General features: G+C 48.9%; 1 protein-coding gene and 1 long non-coding RNA gene across 3 annotated transcripts in view; one reads left to right on the top strand and one right to left on the bottom strand.

Moving 5' to 3' along the window:
* Positions 1–14215: 14215 nt before the first annotated feature.
* LOC308061042 lies at positions 14216–18542 on the bottom strand. The gene is made up of 2 exons (XR_013927054.1): positions 18417–18542; positions 14216–15056 (listed from the first exon to the last, which is right to left on the bottom strand). It is a non-coding gene; the product is annotated as an uncharacterized lncRNA (long non-coding RNA).
* Positions 15051–25210, top strand: part of GFOD1 (Gfo/Idh/MocA-like oxidoreductase domain containing 1) — a 77417-nt gene continuing 67257 nt past the window's right edge. The window contains exon 1 of one of the 2 annotated variants that reach the window (XM_080380489.1): positions 15051–17920. In XM_080380489.1, the coding sequence (XP_080236615.1) occupies positions 17668–17920 (253 nt within the window). In that variant the 5' untranslated portion in view covers positions 15051–17667. Of the gene's footprint in view, positions 17921–18464; positions 18605–25210 lie in introns of those variants that run through there. The other variant, XM_080380490.1, reaches the window with a different exon arrangement.

Genomic DNA, 25210 nt, shown 5'->3' with positions numbered 1-25210 from the left:
GGAGCCCTGCCAGGTGAACAGCCAAGAAAAGGACCCCCTTTCAACAAAATGCGGGAGGGGGCTGGGTGAGCTTGGGGTCAAACCCCTCGGTGTGGTGCAGGTCACTAAGTGATGGGGAGGAGGAGCTGCAGAGGCAAAGCTCGCTCCTAGAATGCAAGTCTTGCAGGCTATGCATTGGCTTCTGCATGCTGCGGCTCAAAACCCTCAAGCGTGGTCAATTGCTTCCCCCAGACAATGTCTCAGCCCTAAAACCTTTCCAGGCAGTGATACGTGGGGGATGCGTGGGTGGGTACCCCTGGCTGGCTGCACCTGGGGTGTACCAGCATCCCTGGCGTCACCTCGGCAACCCCTGCTCAGGGCAGTTGGTGTTTTGGTCCCTACTCAGAACAAATACAGTGGATTGAGCCCCTCTCAGGGAGGAGGTACAGCTGACAGCCCGCTGCTCTCACCGGAGCAATTAAATAAAATTAATTAAATTAATACAGTGCAATTAGCGTTGCCACCTTCCTGAAGCCTGCTGTTGCATGGCCTGTCTGTGGCTGGGGTGTCCCCTGCTTCCCTTGGGAAAATAGTGCCTGGGGGCGCGGTGCCCCTGCCAATGTTCACTGATGTGCTCGTTAAGGGCGGGGGGGGGGGGAGGCGGGGAAGGGGGAAGGGAAGGGAAAGGTGGTTATTTAGAGGAGGCCAGTGCTTAGGTGAAATCACTCTGGTCAGCTACATAAAGACCCTGAAGCATCCAGCCCTGAAGAGCTGTGAATATCCTGCAGTGCTTCAGACAGCGAACAAGTTGCTGAATACTCCCAGCCATCGCCCCTCATTATTTTCCCTGTCACTGTGAAATCCTGGGTGACTCTGACTCCAGGTTTCCACACTTTGCTCCTCCAAAGCGCTCTGTTACAGAAGATGGGGGGGGGGGGGGGGGGAGGGGGAACCAGACCTGTGCAGGATGCAGCCCTCCAGCAGGCTGCCGAGCCTGGGGAGCGTTGTGCACAGGTAGGAAGGGGCTGACGGCTTGCCTGAGGCTCGGGCTGGCTGTAGCACACCCCAAGGCTGGTGGCTACAGCTGCCAAGTGAGACCTGCCCCGTGACGGGATGGCAAGTGGACCTCAGTGCCCGCAAGCACGCAGTGCCCGTTTGTGGTGCAGCCAGGCTCCCTGCCCTGCTGGTGGGCACAGTCGCCCCCATCTCCGCTTGTTGGCTTGAAGTGTTTCTCCAGCGTTCACCGTAGGCAGCAAAAATGCAAAAGATTTAATCAAAATGGAAGGGAGAGAGGTATAAAGGTATAAACCCCACCCTGGTGGGCTGGTTCAGCCCTGCGGTGGAGCTGAAAAAGGAGCCAGCCAAACCCAGCCGACTGAAGTCGTGAAATTCTGCGTTCAAGCTGAGCCTTTGCTTTTTAAATGTTCGCTGCGGGGCTTGGGGGGAAGGGGAATCAGGAGAGATGCTGGAGTTGCAGCTGCCTGGCTCTCGGAGGAAGACACTGATCTAAACATTTTCAATGCCATTTGTTTGTATTTTCCCTAATGTGACCGTATTATACGTACAAGGATACACACTATACTTTAAGGAAACATATCTCTGAGGAGAATTAAAAAAGCATTTGCTTAACAAATCATGTCTGTGTCTCAAGTAAATCTCTGGTCTAAGGCAAGGAAGCATACATATTTAAACTTGGGAGTTGTTTTTCTGTGTATGACTAACACAGATTTCTAATGTATATGGTGTTGCTCCTCCTGCTAGCTGCAACCTGCTTCAGAGCTTACAAGGGAAATTTCAGCATCTGTTGGCACAGACAAAGGAAATTTTAGAGGACAAATGAAGGATGCCCTTGAAAACCAGGGCTGTTAATTGGTACTCTGCTCTGTATTGATCTCACTCTTCTGCTTCTGAATTTAACTGAGATTCTGCAAGCCCAGCCCAGGCAGATTGCCATTAAAGAGTTGTCTGCATTAACCCAGCAGCATTAGACTCCCTGTGATTCTGATACCCATCTTCTGAAATGCCTTCCCTTTCCCTTTTCCCTCCAGAGATGCCCATCCAGCAGACTTTCTCTCGTTCCATACCCTGCCCTAAAAACACAGGAATTTGCCCACCCAATTGATCTATTAAAAACTGTCCAGCACTCCCTGAAAAAAACACCCATATGGCTTGCAAAGCGTTGCTTAGTCTTTTTGCACTTTTATGTTTCACTCTGCAGAATTGCTGATAGTGGTGTAGCTTCAAGTTTCTCCACATTAATTGCAATGATATTTTTCAGTCTTTTCCTGCCAACCAAGCTGCTGGCTTTCAATCAGGAATCACATGTGTGCTAGAAATAAGTGGATTGCTGTCAGCTGGCTCCCGTCTGTTTTGTGGTGGAGGCAAGGGTGAGGTGCACAACACGGGGCTGCTACAGCTCGGGAGAGAAAAGGTATAAGATAAACAAGGTATATGAAAGTGAGTGGTAAATAGGGGCTTGAAACCCCAATAACCAAACCCAGGGGTCCCTGTTTATGATGTGTTGGACTTGAATGGAGTGGAAGTTGTTTCTATCCCTGGACTCACTGCTGAGCTGAAACCGATTGTACAGTGCCCACCTCCCTGCGCCGCAGTGTCTCCATACGTGAATTGGAGATAAAGATGCCCGACTCCTTTATAACGTGCTTTGGGACCTGCTGGTGAAAAGCAGTGGGCATTACCTGAGCGCAAAACGCCTTATTTGCCATGACGTGGCATCTTATAGTCAGCCCTATGGGCACATTGCAAGTTGTTTCTGTGGAGTGAAAAGGCACTAATATGTGTAACAAAGAGTCACTCAGGGAGAAGTAAAGATCCACAGAGCTCCCACTAGCTTGGCTGAAAAAAGGTGCCACACACAGCCCGTTGGAGCACAGCCTGCACACCAGATGAGTTACGGACACGGGGACGTGCAGAGGGGCCATTCCACAGGGATGACCAACCCTTCCTGCAGATGAAGGAAGATCCACGCTGAGGGCTGTCACGTTTCTCCCTAGGAGATTTTTGGGTACCAAGATGCCCACACGTGCAACTTGATGCCTCCTTGGTACTCCCCAGGTTTCTGGAAAGCTGTGAGCATTGTGCACGTGTCACACGTGGTGTTCATGTGCTGGGCACGTGCAGTGTCACCAGCCAGCGCAGGACCTGCAGTGTGGCCACGCGGCGATGCCATGCCCGTGTATGGGAAGGGCTGTGCTTACCCGGCACCCCACACATGCCGGGTCGGCTTCCACGCTCCAGGGAAGCCCCAAAGTTCTGGATACAGCTCCCATGCAGAAACACCAACTGGTCTGCCAGATGACTTGGCAAGACGATCCTGGGTAAAACAAAAACCTCCCTCGAATGCTGATTTGGCACGATGTCCACGCCAAGGCGACAGGAGACATCCCGGCACCTTATCCATGCCCCGGCCGTAGCTCCTCTTCTCCTCCTGCACCAATTTGGTTGCCATCCTCTGGGCTTGCTTCCGAGAGAAGGCTGGTTACGTGTGGGAGCTGCCCACCAGGAAAACACGTCACTTTGGGCTCCATGGCCAAGGGAAGGGCTGAAGGGGTTTAGCTCCTCTGCTGGGGGCTTGGGAGACCTCTGGGCTTCAGAGCTGTTTCCTCAGCCAGGAGAGCTGAAAGGTTGCCGCTGTGGGGCAGAACCATGGCTAGGGGGGCTCCTGGCTTCCCCCAGGGAGGTGCTGAGCCTTCGTGCACTGCTGGCCAGCCTGGCCATGAAGAGGCACAGACCCCCATTACCCCCTTCTTGTGGCGAAGAGCTTGGGTTTGGTTCCAGTGGGAAGGGAGGAAAGCGGCCGTGGGGCGGCAGGTTGTCCCCAGCCCCCTTGCTCTTCCCCACGCGCAGGCACTGGGGGAAGCTCCTCGCAGGACAAGGCAAGAGGAACGCTTCAGGGAGGGCAGCTTCCCAAAACGCTCCTCAGTCCAGCTCACCAGCAGCAAACTCACCTCTTTCCCAGGGGAATTGCGGGGAGTCCAGCTTTGTCTGGAACGGAGCTTTGCCAGGACATGCGTGACGGATAGCGTGAAACGCTTACAGCAAGCATCCAAAAACCAGTGGGGGGGAGGGATGGATTCTTTCAGCGTTTTGCCATGACTTATTTGTGTTACTGGAAAAGCTACTTGTGAAACTCTGAAGCAACAGCGAATTCCTGGAGAGAGGCGAGATGCCCCAAACGGTTTGTTTCTGACAAAAGCTGTTCAGTTTTGCTCCCCACCAACAGAAAGGGAGCGAATGCCAGACAAGCTGTACAAGTATCCCTGCGGTTCAGTGCTCGTGTTGTGCCCTCTCTGTCGGGGACCTCCTGTAAACAGAGGGTTTTTTTGAGTTCCCTACTTTCCCTGTCTTACTTGTGGTTTGTGTGTTTTGTTGTTTGTTTTTTTTTTTTTTTTTTTTTTTTTTTTTAACACCTTCATCTTCCTTTTCTAAGGCAGCAAATTCTGCTTCTCTCTTCCCTTTTCTCTCTCTCCTTCCCTTGTGGCTTCTGTGAAGAGTGCAGGAATTTACTCCACTTATTGATCAGATGTTCCTGTGCCAGTAATTTCTGTTCTGGCTCCGGCAACCCAGCAGGTTTGCGTGGTTAAAAGGTGATGCCTGTACGTGGTATTTGTCTTTTCTCCTACTGAGGTTTTTCTATACCATTATCTTGGGTAAAGGCAAAGTTCTCCCAACCTTGAATATGAACTGAACATATAAAAATGATCCCTTTGAACCAGGCTGTTCAGCAGTCAGATGAAGGAGCCCTGAACAGTTACAGGCACAGAAACTGGCAAGATCACAGTTTTGCCACGCAAGCTGCAATTTGATTAATGTGGCAGCTGTTTGACGGGAAATTAGGAGAGAGTTTTGAGAGTCATGAGAGGAAATTAGGCCATCTTATGCTTTTAAAGCTCTTTAAAACTCAGTGGTATTCCTCCTCCCCTGGAGGTTTATGAGCGTGCAGGCAACTTCTGTATTTAATCAAGAAAGCAAGCACAGCACAAAGGCTGCAAATGTTTTCCAGGGGCAGTGGGACTCGATCTTCATGTGACAACAGACCAGAAATCTTGGTTTCTGGAAATCTTGACATTAGCATCTCGGTTTGCATAGTCCAAATCCTCAATCGTGTATCTCAATTTGTCCAGTGCTGAGGTCTAATTTAGAAGCGCTCGGCAGCATCATGGCCCGACTGGCACCTCTGGAAGCCTGCTCGACCTCACCGGGATCTCTTGGTAGGTTGGACTGTCTGTCCAAGATGAATCTTGGTTCCCTCCAGCAGAGGGAAGTAGCCAATGTGCCTGAACTATCTGGAAAAGAAGGTCCCATGGTATGAATCATCAGCTTCCCCTGGTGGAAACCGGTGGTTCTAATCAATGTGTTACAAAAAAACCCCAGAGAAACCTCTTTCCCATGAATGATCAGCACAAGCTGGCTGCGTGACAAGTATAATTCAAGGGGAGTAAACTTGGAGTCAGTCAGCAGTATTGAGGATGCCTTGGAAGCTTCTTGGTGTTAATGAAAGTTTCACTGGGATTTTAAAACTTTAAAACCCTGCTTTTCTACCAGACGTGGGAATGCAAAATTATTGCAGATGCGATATCCATGGCCCGGTGGAGAAGTTTTGAGCTGGAACTCAGCAGATCTGGTTTCTGTTTTGGGAAATGCTGATTGTGACATGGGAAAATACTCTGTGCTAGATTTAGGAGGGTTTCATATTTTTGGCAGTCACAAAATCCAGTTCTGTCCTTCTGTGCTCCCAACCTTTCTGCGCGTTTAGCTTTCCAATGGTTGAGTTCCCGGGGTCAAAGCTTTTTTAATCTCCCATCTGGAAACACTGGCAGTCTGTAAGGTATCAGAAGGTGAGCTGGAAGTGCCACAGTTTAAAGACAAGATGAAATTTTCACCAATGACAGCAGGAACAGAACAGGATGGAAAAAATATAAATACCGAACATCCCTAACTGTATTTGCTTGCAAATAAAAGCTACTGTGGTGACTGCACAAAATAGCTTTTTGCTTCGTTTCCCGCAAGATGTGAGCTGCTCTGAATTTGAGAAGCATCACTTTCAGCGTATGGCTTTTTGCTGCTGCCCATGCAGCCAAACATCCGCATCTTTGGCGAGGCTGAGCTGCATGTCTGGTGTTGAAATGCCACCACGGTGCCCAGACGGGTGCTTCCCAACCTGTTCTGCATCTGGAGCCAAAGTTCACCTCACCCAACAAATCTGGAGGTGACTGGTATTTTCCATCTTATGCACAAACTGCAGTTAAGGTGTAGAAGAAGCTCAAGATGTAGAAGAATCAAATCCAGCCCCCTGACCTGCCCTGAGTGCACGTGAAACCTCAGCTCCCACCTTTTGCGAGGCTGTTTGTGCATTCAGGCTCCCGGCGGCTCCCAGCCTCTCCCTCCCACTCCCTACGGATATTTCCATCTTTCCCGAGCCAGCTATGACCTCGCAGCTCACACGAGAGGATGCTCACTTGTGGGGAGGAGGGGAGACCTGAGGTCCAGCTCCAGCTCAAATGAAAATCTCAGTGGCTCAGTGGCTCAGTGGTGTAGTGGCACGTCTGCTGACGAGGCAGTGAGTACACTCCTGGAACAACTGCCTGTTGAAGTGATGGACGAGCTTTTTGCACTTAATTGCAAGTGAGGAAAGCTTGTTTCCTTTATTTCAGTTTCTCCATTTTAGCTTGGTCAATGGCTGGTTCATTAGAAATGAGAAATTAATTACAGGTTAAAAAAGCTGGAAATTTCTTACTCCTACACACCAGACTATGAATCCACTGAGATCCCAGGGCTGAGACTGACTCGTTCCAGGCTGTTTAAGTAGTGGTTAACAGTTATTTCATGAACATCAGTTTTCTTTGTTTAATAATTCAGTTGGCTTTAAATACAAAATGTGTTTTGACACCTTCTTCATCTTCCACATCACTTAATGTGACTTTATTTGATCATGAAAACCAATGCTGCCTTGTTCTGTGTTACTATAGCCTAATTTCTATCCAAAGGCAATTCAGCTCAACTCTTAAGAAAAAAATTTAATTACCTAGTAAATGCAAAATACAATTTGCCGTTTTCTAATGTAATAAAAGGTAAACATTAAGTGTTTAAATAAAAATTTCAGTTATTTAAGTATTTGATCACGCATGCATTGCATTCTAAGTTAGCAAAACAAGGAAGCATGAAATAGAGCAAAAGGCTTCAGGTGCCATGAAAGAAATCTCAGGGGGTTACCAACTACTGGGCATCGACTGTTCTTTGGAAAAATGATTAAATATAAATGCAAAAACAGGAATAAAACCTGACAACTTTAATGAAGTCACTTCCTTTCTCCTTGAAGTGACAATTAAAACAGGCGGTTTGAATCCCACCGCATGAATCGCTCCACCCAGCTCATTTTTCACAACGGGAGGCAGCAGTTTTTTGTGCCCCTGTGGTCACAGCAGGCAGGAGGAAGGAGGCACCCTGCTAACCCCATCACTGCTGCCGCTTCGGTCCATCTCCCCTCGCCCCCAGCCCTCCCCGCAAAGGCCTTCCAGCAAATGTCCTTTTTCCCTCACATTTCTCCGTACTGGCTTTCTGAGGAGCAAGGTACTTGTGTTTTCTGCCTGGCCTTTCCCCTCTCCAAGCACCCACCTCTCCACCCTTGTCTTGTTCCATTTATGTGCCCCACAGATCTCTCATGATGGAGAGGTACCGCTGAAACGAGCTGGTAGGTCTGGCCAGAAACGCTTGGAATAGCCCGAGATTTCCGTGGAGCAGCGATTTGCAACCCATGAGGTTTCTAGGAGATGCAGGCAACCAGGACCTACTGCACCTGGGGGCAGAAAAGCTGGAGTTTAGCATCCTGGGAAGTCAGGAGATGAAAAGTGAAGCAACCTTGAGGCATTGGTTCAGGCCAGGGAAAGAGATGCTGTTTGCTATGGTGCTTGTTACCCAGGACTTGCCTGCTCCTTCCCTCCTTGCTGTCTGACTCTCAGAGTCGCTGCAGCATTACACCTCCTGCCCCCATTTTGCACTAAACTAGCCCAGTCCAACCACAGCGTAACCCCCTGGGTGACTGTGGGAGAGTTTCCAGTCCCACCGCACCACTCACTGCAGCTACACCTTCCTCCAGGGCTGGAGCTGGGCAGCATCCCAAGGGCAGCCCAGTCCTTCTGCTGGGATGCTGCTGTGTGTATTGCAGGTTCCCAAATTCCCTGATTCCAGCTGTTGCCTCTGAATTAGTCCAAGCCTGTTTAGCACTGCTTTTGGGTTTGTTGGGGGTTTTTTTGTTTGTTTGTTTGTTTTCCCAAACCAAGCACTCTGAGTGCAGCACGCTGGCAGTCATCACTATTCAGATCAAACACCACTGCATGTTGCACTGCCCAGGGGATGAAGAGAAATAGAGGGTGACATTGGGGGCTGCTAAAACCTGTTAGCTGCTGGTTAGCTCCACTCAAGAATGATGTGGGGGAACTGACTCAAGGCACGTTTGTCTGCCTCGACTGAAAGGCATAACTACAGGATTGTAAAGCCTTGTGACTGCGCTTATTTGAAGTGTTTTAACACCGAGAAGAGCAGGATTTGCATCCACATGAGACTGCTTCAAATCAAGGCTTAGGGCACTTGGTGTGAGAAAAGAGTTAATATTTCCTCCTCCTTCACTGTCGTGAAAATGAATCATAACTTAATTCTAGGCCATTCTCTATGCCAGATGAACGGCACAGTGATTCTTTGCTCAGATATCCAAAATTATAAAAACACGCAAAGATGAGAACATCACATTCCAACACTCAAATCACAGAGCTTCTTCTTCCCTTGTCCAGGATCTGAAATGCCTGCATTTTTTCAAGTGTGAAATCAATGAAAGAAAATGCAAGCACCTCTCCTTTCAAGATGTGCATGATTTCATGGCAAGCGCTTCATGCTTATTTTTGACTTGCCTTTGAGCCTGGCCCAGTTGCAACGTTTACTACATTGAAAACTATTGCCCCGTGGAATCAGATCTGGTGAAGTCTAAAGTCTCAGGGTAAACACTCTAGTCTGGATTTCTAAAATGGTTCGGAAATGTGATTAAAGCCAGCCTAGCTTTTCATGGTAAATAATACAAATTATGCATCTGACAGAGGTATTAAACTGCACGCTGCCAGTGATTGCGCTGCTGTATTCAGCATCCTCCTTTGTCCTGTCTCCTGCTAGAACAATAGAAGCACAGGCAGACGCTTTACAGTGTCCCACATAGGGTATATGTGGGACACAGCCTGATGTGTACTGCATTAGATCCATGATTCCATAATGTCCTTAATAAAGCTGCCCTACTTTCTTTGTTGCTATGCTTTTCTAATATTAGAAGTGTTGATTGCTATAGCATAGCCTTATTAATATTTTTTTTTTTTTAAAATCTCCTATGACTAAGCGATCTTCATTCATCCACTTTTGGTTATTTGTCCTGCATTGAAAGTTTATGTGTCCTTAAACCTCGGAAAGGCACACGTGTGGCTGGAGCACCGTCCTGCGTGTTACAGGGGAGATGTGTAGCAATGGGAAGCTCCCTGCTGCAGCCCTCACTCCGATGAGAAATCACAAAGTCCTTTCATGAGGGTTTATTTAATAAACCGCAGTTGCTGTACCGGTTCCTAAAATGCTAAGTATCTATGTTATTCCTAATGATTAATGCCTAAAGCCGGATGATGATATATATATAGTTATCTGAGCTGTTAAAATACTTTTGAGGAAACGTTCTCCCTTTAAATACAGTTCCTTTGATAGAGCGTATTTTCATTTCAAGAGGAAGATTGAGCCTTGCTTAAATATTAACAGGAATTTCTGGTGTGGAAACTATCTGTTTATCCTGAGTTGGGAGTTGGTCTCTAGCTGTAATGATTTCAAAGAACATCTCAGAGATGTAACTTCATTACAACCGATGCCTGGCTGCCTGCCTCAGTTTGCAGATTTCATGAGGGAGCTGCTCTCTCCCGTTCATTTCAGCGGTGGATGATTTGGGGCTGGATACCAGAAACCATTGGCTTTTACCGTGTTCCTTTGGGCACACCCGGGGAGGATCTGGTCTGAACGATGTCGGGCATGGGGCAAGGCAGGAGAGGCAGGGGAAGCGATTAAGGAAGTCTCCAGCTTTGGAAAAGCCAAGAAATATCTTTGACTCTCAGGAGGGAGAGAATTAAAAAGCCATCTGATTGTCTCTGTTATTAAAGAAACGAGTGCTGTGAGTTTCCAATGCCCTGAAGCACTTGACAGCTGTAGCCTACTCGCTCTGCATGGATGGGGACTTGAGGGGTCCTGGGGATGTCTTCCCACTCCGACCAGGAGAAGCTACTGCCTTCCTGAAGATGACAGTGCTCACCTTCCTCACTACGGACATGATACAGGTTCAATACTCACCTGGATTGAAGAAAGAACCTCCAGAAAGAGCGAAAAATAATGGTTTTACTATTGCAGATAAAAGAGAATTTGTAAAAAGCCAGTCGCCTAGAAACTGGGCTGGACTGAATTTACCCTTTGCGCAATTAAAGAACACATGATTGACCATTATCGATTTAATGAAGCAAGGTCACAGAGCAGGTAATGCAGGCCAGACTTCAACACGATCACATCAGTACATCTGGCAAATAGAAAGCCTGGGCTTTAAGTGTTACTGTCCTAAAGACCATGATTTTAAGGGAGCAATACTGTGCAGAGGTGTGCCCACGTCTGAAAGTCAATTGCACTAACCTGCCTTGGGCTACCGTGCTGGTGCAGACCTAACTCATTTTTTCTCTTTGTTTCTTTTTCTCAGTGCATAAAAAAGGAAAATCTTTGTTCAGATTAAAAGTAAACACAGTACCAACCCAGAGCTCCAAATGCACGTGCCATAAATGCAAAATCAAAACGGAAACGAATGAGGAAGGCTGCCTAGGGTCACAGGATCATACTTCAGGCTGGCAGGGACCTCGGCAGGTGATGCAGTGACTACCACTGCCTCAGTACCTTTCCCTTCAGTAGCCTAGCAGGGGAAAGAGGAGGATGGCATTCCGGTGCGTCTGGGAAGCTAACAAATCTGGTTTCAGACAGATCATAGGAAAAGTGCCAGTTTCTGTACTGAGTATCATCAAAAAAATGTGTAAAGACCAGCAGCACAACACAAGACTGCATCAGAGGAGAGCACTCTCCAGAGGCGGTGGGTTAGGTTGATCTATTCCCAGGAAACACCCTGCTGGGATTTGGTATCTTCTTAGGACACAGAGGATGTGGGCTTGTTGCAACAGGTAGACAGAAATTCCTGCCTACCCTGCCCGAATCACTGAGCCTTTGTTAAACAGCAGCAGGTTTTCCATTGTGAAATTTAAGTGATGTGCAGTATCCTGCAAGGCTGTCCAAGCCTGCAGTATTTAACATCTCCGACGCTGAAAAATTATGCATGCGATAGATATCTTTTCCTTTAAAACCTGCTCCGTAACTGTCCCCATTAAGGCTTCCTGCAAGTAGCATTGAAGTCCCAGCTGCTTTTGGAGAGGGGACACTTGAGGGTGTGTGTGTGACTGACTCCAGGGAGCACATAAGCATATAAGCAGTCCCATATAAAAGGGAGGTTTCTACCAAACCGAACCCTTTCAAAACCCACGCTGCATGGGCAGGCTTAGAAGTCTGGAAATCACATGTGCTCACTTTCATGCACTCCTGCATGACTAATGAAGTGATGATCCTCTGCTATTTCCATTCCCAAGTAACATCTCAGCTACCCTGCAAGCAATGTGCAATGTTCTATTGCTAAAATAATAACCGCTTTGGTGGCGTATTACAGCTATTCTCACAGCACTTAACAAGTGTGATATGACACAAACTACTGCTTAGGCTCAAACCCCTGTTTCAGAATTTAGAATTTCTATATGACTCATTCACCCTGTTGCTTTTTTTACCCCCAGTGAAGCAGCAATATGAGAATCCCCCTCTCCACATGTCTACTTACATATTTCAACAACCATGAATTTGCTCAGGTGGCTTCGCAAGCTTTAGCTACTTCTGCCGTTGCATTTGTCTGGGGTCTCTGGATGCCTGGCAGAAGCCCAGGCAAAGCAGCAAACGGCTGAAGCACAGAAAATTAAATTTATTGTGGGCAGGATTCCTGCCTTCTGGCAGATCCAATACCCTGTGTCGTGCTTTTTGTACATCTCAGGTATGCCCGATTTGCTGAAGGCATCTCATGGATTTCATCGGCAGGTGAGTAGCACACAACACATCTGGTGATTCAGTGCTTGTCTGTGTGCTGCCTGCATACACCCCCGTTTCTGTTGTGAGGGAATGACCGGTGTGAGCTTTAAGCACCTGTTACACCATCACGGGGCATGGGTGCACCCACACAGCTATGCGCCCATTCCCTCCTTCCATTAAGGGATCCCACGTCCATCCTTGCCCGCGGGTTCTCAGCCTGCTTTCCCACCTTGTTGAACTGTGATGGATAGGAGCTTAGGAAAGCCAGTGAGGCCAAATCCGCCTCTACCTGCCCTGGTTTGTGTGCCTAGTTGCCCTTGAGCACCCAGAAAGACCCAACGGAGACTAACAGAGAACATTGCACTCATTTTCTCTCAGCCTCGTTGTAAAGGGGGGATCCATGGCCTTCTTTTCACAGCATGTCCATATTGTCAAGGAGTGGAAATTGTACTTATTTAGGTCCTTCTCTGTGCCTTAGTGAACAGCGCACCAATACCTTTGGAGGTATCTTCTTAGTGATGTAGTTTCTTGAAGCCTCGCTGGGTTCCTCACAGCCCATCCATGCTTGGCGCACACATTTTCCAAAGGCAGGCTCTGGAAACTGGCAAATGTACCGGGAAAAGGTGCTGCACAGGCTCCAAGGCTCCAGGCATGGACACAATTCCCACTGACTGGAGTGAAGGAGGGCTGGATGTCTGAAAACCCCTGTGCTAGCACGTGAGGTCTTCTTCTCTAGCTCTCTCCATCGCACATTGGACCATTTAATCCCACAAGTGTTAAAGCAGTCCCTGCCTTTAGATCCCAGAGCAAAAGCCCCTGTGGCAATGCATTCAGAGAGACACTAAAGCGAAGCATACGGCTCTGTGCGAGAACAAATCCCTGCCTGCCTGAGAAACTGCCAGTTGTGTGGCAGTAGATGTAAAAAAGGACTTGAGCAACTGAGCTCGCCCATCCTTTCCCGTGCTGCACACTAAAGCTGTGGATGAGTCAGTGTGACTGACTGGGAGAACCAGACAGGTCTGAATCACTGTTTTTGCCTCATCTCTGAAGCACTCCTCTTTCCGTGCAAATAATTTCAAGCCTCAAAGCTGTAGAAGAAGCCCAGCAGAGGTGATCGCAAACCTCACACCCCAGAAGGAGCCGACTGGTTAATGAAAGTTCAAAGCTGCTTCATGTTTGAAGACACTGATATATGTAAAAGGAAATGAGCTAATTAATCTTAAAATCCTGGAACTTGAGAAGTATTTGGAGAGGCAGTAAGCTCCATTTCAGGATTTCACTGAAGCTATGTATTATTCAGCTCTTTCCATTGTTGTTCAGGCTGATGTATGAGAGGTTTGAGAAACGCAGCTGTGGACTCTGACAGGATAAATGTTAAAAAAAGGCTGAGAAAGGCCAGATTGTCTTTTAAGCACAGAGAAGTAAGAAAGAAACAGTGTGGGATCCTGGTACTCGAGCAGGCGGATTGTCATCTTTCTGTTGAGTTCAGCATCGATAGAAAGCTCTGCAATACGTGGGAAGACACCTTCACACATTCGGAAAGTAAATGGAGGACTTTTATCTGCCAAGTGCTACTTGTACCTGGAAGACCCCCAAATTTCTGCATTTTACTTATGCCAACAGATAACAAGTATTTGCATGTCATGTATGTGGATTGATTCTTTTATACCTTTTATGTACTCTTTTATATATCCTTTTACATCTTGTACTTTCAGCTTACTAGCCACTTTAAAAATACAAATAAATGCAAAACTAAATAATAACATTTAAATGAAGATAATTAAATAAAAAGTAAAAAGACCAAGGATTTCTGACTTTTATAATCTCAACATTTATTTTAGAAGAAACCAATATACTTCTACTGAAAGGACTTCATACCATATATGAAATTCAACTGAGAAGACACTTTCAAATCTTCACAAACAACTGCATCAGCATTCTATAGAAGAACAGTTAAGTTGGGATTTTCACATAAAGTCAGTAATGTACCTATATGTACAGTGTAATGACCCAGAGCTGCAAAACTCAAATATGTAAAAGGAGCAGAATCGTGACTGCAACACTTTTATTAGATTCCTGCTGGTTGCTTTCATGTACTGAATTTCAAAACAGCAAAGGGATGTATGAGACTTTAATGTTTTTTTCTACATGCAACTTATTCTAATAACTTATTTCAGGATATGAAACCCCCCCGAAAAACTGAGAACGAAACTGTTGTCTCTGTGAGAGAAATCTACATGTGCGTCTTCCTTGAAGGAAGCTTTAGCAACCTTAAGAACAAAATGCTGGCTTTCTTGACAAGCCTGGCAGGCTTAGAAGTGGAAAGATCTAATATGTGGAATACCAGAGGCTTCGTACTTCAATACACACAGCCCGGGGAACCTCGGTCCTGGTTAGATATGACTTCAAAGTGAGATGCTTTGCTGCAACCTTAAACTTTTTCCCTTTGCACAAAAAAAGACTTGCCCAGATTTGATAGTACTTCAAGTCAGAAGTAATTGGCAACACTAGTCATGTGGATTTATGCAAGAATTCTGCTTTCGCTCGTGTTGGCAGTCACATGGTGGTGAGGACATGGTCTGCATGACTGAAAGACTGGCTGTCCTTCATCGGCTTCCCTCAGTCCTTCTGGGTGCTCACCAGAACAGGCAAGCGTGGCGTGGTGGCCCGATTTCACACAATGAATTGAGAAAGAATCGCACCCCACTCCATACAAACAGTGTGGAATACGTCCCCAAAAGTTCCTGCAACAAACTGGGGGGAAGGCAGTGCCGCTGCAGACGTGGTAGTTTGGATTTGGCATTGTGATGTGTTCAGAGGTTGACCTGGCTACTGGAGTGCTGGGAGCCAGGTGCCATTCGCTCAGCTTAACCCTGCAAAGCTATGTTAATCTGACTGGAGAAAGAAAAATATTAAAAAGTAAAACAAGGGGAAATTTTCTCTAGGAAAACAATGGACTTAGCAGAGTGTAATAATTTCATTCCCTAGTCCTTAATCGCCATTTTCTATGCCTTACCGAAAATTTCTCAAAACAATGACCTTACATAGATAGTTATGAAGTGGCTTGTGCCTTGAAAATAATAAAAGCTGGGTAATGACTAAATAGGCATACAGCATCTATTTCTCTTCAGCCTTCACGTATTTACCCAGTTCCTGTAACCTGGCTGCTTTCTCAGGGTTTATTATTACTTGCAAACATGCAAATAAGCAAGCTATTCCAAATTGCTCATCCTGGGGACACCCCGTACAACCAGGTTTGAATGTCTGATGGAGAGCCCCGACGCAATCTTTGTGTTTTAAAGAAAGGCAATACCCCCGTGGCTGGGTGACAAACGCATCTGGGTTGTGTTTCAGTGGTCAGAAGCCAAAGCGCATCCATCTCCTTCATGGCAGCGTGTGGAAAGCGCCGCGTGTTTGGTTGCGGTGACCCTTCCAGTGCCTAGTGCTTTTTGTAATAAAGATGTGTTCACTGTGAGATGGTGGCAGGAAAAAGAACTCCACCTCTTTACGGAGTATGGGAGAAGAACGCCAGCTTCCAAGGCTAATTTTTTGGACTCCGGTGGAATACGTTTGCAACATTGCCCCTGGCTCATTTCCAGGACTCTAACAGAGGAAAGGTTTTTAATTCCTTTTGTCTTTTCTTTCCCTTTCCTTTTCCCTTTCCTCTCTTCTCATTCCTTCCTCCCTTTCCTTCCTTACCCTTCTCTTCCTTTCTTCTACGAACTGGTCAAAAAGACAATATGTGGAAAACCAACACCTTTATTCTTATTTTTTAACTGGAAGAAGGAAGTTTTGTAATTTTTTTTTTAAGAGTGAGATAGACACCAGAGTGGCACTCACCAGAGCTACTCTGCTTTCAGACCAGTTGATCCGTGCGCAGAACCGGGGCAGAGATTCGCCTCCGTGAGAAGGATCTTTCACAGATCTGTGTGGGGCCAAAGGTGGCTGCGGTCCTTGGCCGCTCCTGGCCCCCCGGCAGCCCCCGGGATGGTGGGACCACGGCTCTGGAGGCCCATCGTTCAACCCAGCCAGGAGCAAAGGGGGGATGAGCAGGAGGTGGCACAGGGCACCGCAGTGGTGCGGGAGGGTTTGCTCCTCTCTAGTCCAGGATTTCATCGCTGGGTCCTTCCAGCGTGGAGCGATGACCCAGTAACGCGGTGGTTGTAAGGAGGGCAAATGACCCACAGCCCGGTATGGGATGGATGATGGGGACCCAGCGGGCATCCCAGCCGGGTGGGCACGGTGGGGGAAGGTGGGTGTCAGATCCTGCCCATCGGGGGTGCCGAGGTGGGGGGCAGCTCCCCCGGGCTTCAGGACGGAGGAGACTCGGGGGGGGGGGGGGCTTATTGCTCTCTACAGCTGCCTGGCAGGGGGCTGTAGGCAGGGGGGGTCGGTCCCTTCTCCCAGGTAAGTGACAGGACAAGAGGAAACGGCCTCAGGTTGTGCCGGGGTGTGTGTGTTAGATTGGGGATCAGGAAAAACGTCTTCACGGAAAGGGTGGTCGAGCCCTGGAGCAGGCAGCCCGGGGAGGCGGTGGGGTCGCTGTCCCTGGAGGTGGTTAAAGGCCCCGCAGACGCGGCGCTCCGGGACAGGTTCAGCGCCGGCCCCGGCCGTGCCGGTTAACGGCTGCGCCCGGTGACGCTCGAGGTCTTTTCCAGCCCCGCGGTGCCGCGCCGCCCCGCGCTGGCGCAGGGGGGCACCGAGGGCCGAGGGACACCGCCAGCCCGCGCCGCCCCCCGCTCTCCCGTGCCTTCACCGGCCTGACCCCCGCCACGCCCCGTAACCACGGCCCCTCATCGCGCTCCTGGGGGGGGAAGAGCCGGTGGGGGGATCTCCCGCTCCCGGCAGCCGCCCTGGAACCGGACGGACCCCCCCGCGGGCCCTCGGTCCGCACCGGCGGGGCGAGCGCTGCGGCGGGAAGGGAACCGCCCGCCCGGCCGCCGCTACCCCGGGTGCGCCGGCCGGCCGCGGCAGGGCGGGGCGGTGGCTCCCGGGGGGCGCCCCCCCGCCGCCCGGCGGTGCCGGTAACTGGGCGGTGCCGGGGCGGGCGGCGGCCAATGGCGCGGCGGGGGCGGGGCGGGCGGTGCAGGAACACCCGGGAGGTGACAGCGAGGCCCCGCCCTCCCCGTGGCGAGCGGGCGCCCGCGGCGAAGATGGCAGAGGAGCGGCGCTGAGCGCCCCGCCGCCGACGGGGGAGCGCGGTTGTCCCTGCGCGCCCCGCGTCCGCCAGGGGCGGCAGCGCCGGCGCCTGCTCGGAGGCGTGTGTGATGGTGCGGGCATGGCGGGGCAGCCGGCGGCCGCGGCGCTGCTGAGGCGGGGGGCGGCCGGTCCCGGCCCCGGCGGCGGTGGCGGCGGCAGCAGCAGCCAGCGGGGGCTGCCTCCCTCTCCCGCCCGCCCGGCGGCCGCCTCCCTCCGCCCCGGCCGGCGCTGAGGTAAAAGAGGGAGCGCCTCGCCGTGCCGTGCCGCCCGCCTCGCCTCGCCTCGCCCCTCGCCGCCGCCGCCATGCTGCCCGGGGTGGGGGTGTTCGGCACCGGCCTGACGGCGCGGGTGATCGTGCCGCTGCTGAAGGCGGAGGGCTTCGCCGTGAAGGCGCTGTGGGGCCGGACGCCTGAGGAGGCGGAGGAGCTGGCCAAGGAGATGAGCGTCCCCTTCTACACCAGCCGCATCGACGAGGTGCTGCTGCACCAGGACGTCGACTTGGTCTGCGTCAACTTGCCGCCGCCGCTCACCCGGCAGGTCGCCGTCAAGACCCTGGGTGAGTGGGGGGCGCGGGCTCGGCGCCCAGGGGTGCTGTGTGTTTGTTTTCCTCTGTCCCCCCCGCCGCCTCCCCCGGCTGTCCGGAGCGGGGCCGGCTCTCCCCGCTGCAGCAGGCCGAACGGCGGCGGGGGGGAGGGGTGGGGGGCGCGGCGGCTGGCGGTGACACCCCCCGGCCCCTCACCCGGGATGCGGCGGTTAAACCTGGGTAGGGCCGGGCCTGGCGCCCAGCCCCACGGGGCGGGGGGGAGCAGGTGGCATCGGTAAGAACGTGAAAATCCCGGTAGGAAGGAGAAAACAGGCATCCTGCCGGCGGTTTCCATAGACGCCTGCCAGGGGAGCCGGGCATCGGTCCGGCCTCGGGGGGGCTGGGGGTGCCGGCTGCGAACCGGGGGGCCGGGCTGGGAGCGGAGGCAGCGGAGGGAACGTTTTTACACCCGCAGCATCGTTACGGTCGCGTACAAAGGGAAGGAGGGACCGGGAAAGTCGGCACGCACCGTGGCCAGCTGCTCCGCTTTCAGGCGTGCGAAAACGGGCCGCGTCTGGCTTTCTCTTCTGGGAGCGTAAGTCGGGGCTTTGCTCCGCCAGCTTCGTGATCCCGGCTCCTGAAATCCTGCTTTCACGTGGATTTTCGTGGGAGTGCCCTCCGGAGCGAGGAAGTCTTAATTTGTCCCTGCAAATAGAGGTGGGCAGGGGTAGCAGCGAGGGGAGGATGCCGTGAGTCATGGCTGGTGCGGCGCGGGCTGAGGTTGCCGAGCCGGGGCGGCTGCTTTGGCTATGTAGGCTGATGGCTATCGCTTCCAGCCTCGGAAACGTGTGTGGCATGCCCTAGTGTTACATTGCTACTAGCGTACTCATTAGAATTAGTTACCATTCAAACGCTGCTAATATCCCAGCCAGCTAGTGTTTTCAGCCTTTAAAATGAAGCAATTAAGGGAATTAAGGCAGTATCTAAAAATCCTCAAGTACAGCGTAGGCATTAGTCTGGAAGCCTTGCTCGGCGTTACTTGCCATACTTGGAAACGCTTGTCTTTGAGTCAGAGCGTTTGCTTGTCTTTAATACACTTCTGAATTTTTCCTCAAGATCCAACGCTTGCACCAGAAGCCTGACGTGCTTGCCAGAATGTTGTGGGAATAGATTTCTAATGTAGAATCACCACCACCCCCCCCCCCACCCCAAAAAAAACCCAACATATAAAAGACAGCATCAAGGTAATGAGGATTTCCTGTTTGACATGCATGAGCTTGGTGACAATTGTGGCAGTTTTCCTGTGACACTCTTTCCTGCAGGTGTTGCTTGTGGAAGTGCCCCAAGCTTGCCCATGCTTTCAGAGATAGAATCCCATGAGGTTTCAGGCAGACACAAGGCATCTGGTACAAGACCAAGATTTCTGAAATAATGAGAAACACAGTTGGTGTGATTTGTCCAGAGGGCTTAAAGTAATGTTATGTTTTGACCCTCTCAGTATTTGCAGCTAAAGAAGCAAAAAATCTGTTCCAGAACATGTGCTGGATTTACGAATGATGCTGACAATTGATGTAGCAGAGAAGCTACTGATAACTTGTTGTTGCAATCTGCTAACAACAGACTGGGGGGGGAGGGAAAAGGTGTTTTCTTCCTATTCATTAGTATTGTACCATTCTCAGTTCCCTTTTACCTCTAGTTAATTTGGTGTCCTTCTGTTCCCCAACGGCTGTTATTTCTGTGTTGCAGGGGTAGTAAAATATGTGTGAAAATGCATGGAATAGTTGAATAATCATGTTACAAGGTGATAATGTGCAACATGTGATAGTTTTTATTTGTATATTACTTACAAGATTAGTATTGACAGAAATATCTTTTGGACTATAAATAACTCTTCCCCTAGTTATTTCAGGGTTAAATTTTTACTGTTTGGTGTTTTTTGGATTTTTGTGTGTGGGTTTTTTTTGTTGTGTGTTTTGTTTTTTTTTTTTTTAAATTCAAGCATTGAGTCTATACCAGTGAAACTTCTTGCATGTTCATACAGGTGTAAACAGGGAGCTAGGGCAGTGGTTCCTGAACTGCTGAGAGGAATACCTTGTTGCTGGCAGCACCTTCTCCTGGTCCTGCTTATGCTTCATGGCTTGGGATCTGTGGTTCCCTGGAGTGATTATTTTGCTTTAATCGCTGATCTCTTCTGTTTTGAGTGGAGAGATGCAATTGCACTCATCAAGCAGGGGTTTAAAAGCCTGTGGTGAGCAGAGGCAATGTTGTATAGATTGAGGAAAGCAGAAGCTGGAGAAACATTTCTTAGTGTAAGGAAAGGATGTGGGTCTTCAGCTTTTTTTTTTTTATTTTTAACCTCTGGAGATTTCACACAAATATTATGCAGCAGCTAATGATAGGACATAGACAGGGATACTAGAGGTTTTACTCATAGATGAAGGCTTCAGGATGTCTAAACATTATGCCCTGCATTGCAGCAGAAAAGGTTGAGAAAGAGATGAGTTATCCATTAATACACCCAGGTCTGGCTTCCATATGAGAGGAGACATATCTGGCCTGGGAGGAGACAGGGACCAACTTTTCTTTCATACCTGTATTTTATTTTAAATGGGCTTGCTGCCCAAAGCTGTGTTTCCATTTGAGGAGGATTCATTATTAAAAAGTAAAAGCCTGAGGAAGCAGTTGGCGGTGTTTCTGTCGCCTGTCTAGAGCTGTGTATACACTGTGAATTTGCAGCATGTTCAAATCCACTCTGGCCTGTTTCTGGTGTGGGCTCTGGAGGTGAAGGTGGGGTGAAACAGGTGTCCCTGCAGCTGTGTTTAATTCTGACCATGCAATGGGGAAAAACTGAGTTGCTTTGTTTTCACTGCTGGGTCTGACACGTAGATGTGTTGCTGCTTGAAACACGTTTTTGGCACGGTGGCCCATCAACCACTACTAAAACACAAATGTGTGAATACACGCCCCAGCTGAGGAAGTCCCCAAACTGTGGCTTCCTGGAAGCTGTTGTGGGGAGAAAATGGGAGAAATACAGCTTTAAACTTGCCCTGTTAGCTTTTCCTTTAAGCCTCTACTCCTTGTCCCTTAGGAACAGGATTCTGAGCTGGGTCTGACTCTGTATGGTGGTTTTCTTAGGAGATACACCAATGTTGGGCAAGTGTCTGTAACACTCAAGACAGAACTGGAAACCAGGCTGGCTTGTGTGATGACAAAAAGCATGAACGAAACCTGTGGTGTTGTATGTGAAATACGCTGATGGCCTCTTTTACTTGTCTGCGAAAGGATCAAATTCCTTGCTCGCTTCTACAAAATGGGGCTGATCGACCCTTTCTCTTCCCTGCCTCGGGTCTGTCCGGCTCACTTAGGATGTCTCTTGTTAATTGCTGTTTGTACTCGTTCCCTGTAGCACAATGCAAAAACTAATGTCCCGACTGCCTGGTTGCTTGGTGGTCAAGAGAGATCAGTGGCTGAATGTTTAGGTAAGTGTAGGAAACAGTCCTAGTGTTGAGTAAGGGTGTTTTACCTTCTCACGGAGCTGAAAAGTGTAGCGTGTTTGCAGGAAGTGGTCTGCTTTTCCCCCTGCCCACATGTCTTGGCTATACAGTTGTGTCCCGAGCCTGATCAGGCATGGGAGATGCGTTTGCACGCAGGGACAAAATATGTCACCAGAGTGCCTATTTGTGCTCAGCATCAAAAGGGTGGCTGGCACAGACAATATGATGTGACCCTCCACCTAGTTCAGAACTGTCAACACATGACATCTCACGGCGTAATCCCTCCCCCTTGTTCAATTAAATATGACATTCTTCAGATCCTGACTGAAATGGTTGCCTTGCGTGACTAAATAGCTGCCACGTCAGGTGAAGTGACTTACTGCAGGCAGTGCTGAGAAGTCCTTGATGACATTTCATCTCAGAGTCGAAGGCGCGGATGTTCCTACGTGCCTGGTCCTGTTGGTGCTTGAGTCAAGTCAACTCGGCTAAAATGAACTTATTCCTGAGGATCACGTAAGTGTTTCTGGGGAGCAAATGTTTTGCTTTTGGGAAGAATCAAGTACCAGATGTTTTTAAAGCATGTCTCTGGAGATTCTACACTTCGTTCTATTTACAGTAGTTTTGCTTACTCTTTCATCTTAGCTTAAGGACAGGAACACTGGGCTGTGTGCTGAATATTCACTACATGTGTTTGCAGCCATGTCTACATGGTATTACTTTTTAAAATGTTTACATTGTAGTAGTACATGATGGAAGTCTCTTCTGCCTGGAGACTGTACAGAGTGACTTTCTCAGCCCTCCAGAAGTTGTTCCTCTTAAGGAGCACTTAAATTTGTTTGCTGGCTGGTACTTCTTCTATACTTGATTATGGTCATGAGGGAGCATCTTTATTTAGAGAGGAACATAAATAATACTGCTCAGATCCTTACCTTCCCACCCGTTCCCAGGAAGCACTGGCATCACACAGGCATGCAGTACAGGCCTGCTCTCCAGAATATGTTTGTGAGAATTCCTTGTTAAAGCACTGACAATGTTATTGCTGGATCTTCCTCTCTGAAGTGGGAGGAACGTCAGCTGCAGTGAAGTAATTCACAGATCTGATGCAATTGCTAATTAATTTCTGCATTCCTTTGCATCCATGCAAGCCAGGCAGAGGTTACAGGGTTGTAGGGGTGGATAGAGCTTTGTCCAGGGTTTGTAAATTGGTTGGGATCCTTTGGGAAGAGATGTTCTATTAAGGGGGAAACATTATCATGATTATTTATTATTAATAGCAATGTAATATCTGTCCTGCGATATTGAGTTTAAATTCGACCTAACAGCAGTGACTTTCAGCAGAACACGCTCCTGTGCTTGGAAGGCGGATGACTTTGCAGCATATTAAATGTGAATTATGGTCATCGTGTTGCAAAAAAAGTCAGATGAAGTGCTGTCTATCTTTAATCAGCACAGCTAGCAAAGGCTATGGTGCCTTTTTTTGCATGTATTAGAAGGTCAGTCCAAAGAGCCTGCTGGCAGTTGGCTGCAAGTCTTCTTCCTGCTGGAGAGATGACGGTGTTCCACAGAAAATGGCACCTAGCTCTGCCATCAACCTTTTTATCTCACTACTGCAGACCTTTAATTCCGGTATTATTGTAAAACTCCTGCAGTGGGAGCATCCACAGATATTGTGGGATTAGGCCTCCGAGATAGTTAAAGAACACTGTTCAGATACTGTTTAAAAACCCATACAAATAAAAATAAATTTTAGAAAAACAGACACCCCTCTGCCCATGTTTCCTTTCTGGCCTTCAAAGGTGTGTTTTGATTTTTCCCAATTGCCCTCTTCTGTCTGAAAGTAACCACCGGTTCAGTGTTGGTTGCAGTGGTAAGTTAGCCTGGAAGTCCAGTATGGACCAGACTTGGGGTTACTGGGGCACTGAGCTCATGCCGTGATGATGCACTCAAATTCGCCAGACTACGGAACAGCCAGTTGCGATTGAAATGGTTGTGTTAAACAGTATTGGATGTTAGCATGAAGGCCACCATTGTGATCCTGTATCCAGTTGGGTCAGTTTGCATTGCTGCAGTTTTATCTGTACGGTTGTAAAACAGCATGCCTGGCCTTGGGGGGGTCCCAAAAGGCTGCAGAGATGAGTTGCTGTCTCCGGACCAGTGTGGGCAGCTGAAGCAGGATGGGCTGGACCTCTTGAGGACTGCTGCAGGTCTAGCCTTGTGCCCACTCAACCAGAGGCTGTAGGGATGGGTGGAAAGCAGCATCTCTCAGGTTCAGGAAGTTGCATCCCCTGTCAGAGGTTACCGTGCACTGTAGGTGCACTGGCTGAATCAAATGCGTGCCCAAGCCCTCAGACACTCTGCTTCTCCCTGTGATTTAAATGGCAAAATGTGATGCTGGAGCAGGGATGCCCTCCTTCCGTCTGCTCGGCTGTCAGCAGCTTGGACCTTTGGCATAGGATCAGTGAAGGAAGCAAGAGCGGTGCAAGCCTCTGCTGCTGCTGATGTTTGGTCTGTCACGCTTTGGTAGGCAGAGCCTGTGGTCAGGTGGTGATAAGTTGATTAGAAATCTGACTTTCTTTTAAATATAAAAGTAGGGGTGCACTACATTTTTTTTTTTATTATTATGTGGGCAAGTCCTTACAGCCTTTTTCTGTTTCACTGCACGTTGAACGCTTTTCTTCTTGCACTATTCTGGTCTTGTCTTTGGTGTTAGCAATGGTGGTAAATACAGCTATTTTTCCTACCATTTGTGGTACTGGAAACTCAGCTGTTCAAAGACTAGTGCGCTCTGGTGCTATTCTAGCACAGGCCCTCCCAGGGCATCCCTGTCAGCGTTAGCAGCGCTACACTAGCGTTAGCAATGCCGTAATGGGTTGATTGGGTGTTGAAAATGACTGAAAGAGGTAAGGAGCTCTCTTAAGCGTGGCTTTGTGCATGCGTGTCTAGCCCTGTGGCTGTGTTAGTGAGGATCATCTTTTGTATTTCTTTTGCCAGCACAGTTGGTAGAGTGGATATCACGCAGACAGTGTCTTGTGCAACCTCTTTTTTTTTTGTTAAAAAGGCACAACTGTGCTGTGGATGCTGTTTCACCAACAGAAAATGTGTAGTGTAGCTTTCTGGTATGAGAAGATGAGAGAAGGTCCTGATAAAAGGTGTGTTTATACAGTTAGAGCTCTGCCCAGGCTAAGTATAGTAATTATTTAGCTTCTGGAGTAAATTATTGAATTCCTATAACATGGGAACAGCAGAAACCAGATCTTTTATTCTTCTTACTTTATTGCATAGCCTTGTGCCTTTATTCTGACAGCAGCCACTGTGACACCTGCTGAGGTGGTACAGAGCTGTCTGATGCCTCTTCAACAGACCTTCCCTCTGTGACTTTGTCTTGTTGCTCGTTTCTGGGGACTTGTGCTGCTGAGGGCTCAGTGGTGTAGGTAAAGGAAGGACTTGCATCCTACTTCTGTTGTTTCAGGTTTTGGAAGAATACTAAATAATAGGGGAATTAAGAATGTGTGGATAAATGCAGAGAAAGGAAAGTATGCTGGGCAAATAAAATCATTAGATTTTCAGGCTTTCCACTGTTGCCTCTCTTCTTTCTCTCTCTTTTTTTGTTAAAACCCTCTTGTGCCCAAGATTGACACTAGATGATGGAGAGATTTACTGTATGACTCCAGACGTAGATAGTAGAGTACAGCCCCTGATGGAGGAGGCAGGGTAAACACTCTGCCAGATGCCAAATACCTTATTCTCTCAGCTTTTGTTTGGGAACAATGTAAACTGTGTCGAAGCATATTTCAACTTACTGTCCTTCTCTTTGTGCAGCAGGTTCTGG

Source organism: Falco punctatus (assembly GCF_963210335.1).
Source record: "Falco punctatus genome assembly, chromosome: 3".
Lineage (NCBI taxonomy): Eukaryota > Metazoa > Chordata > Aves > Falconiformes > Falconidae > Falco > Falco punctatus.
The sequence above is the reverse complement of the archived record's forward strand: the minus strand, read 5'-3'. Positions and strand labels throughout refer to the sequence as shown.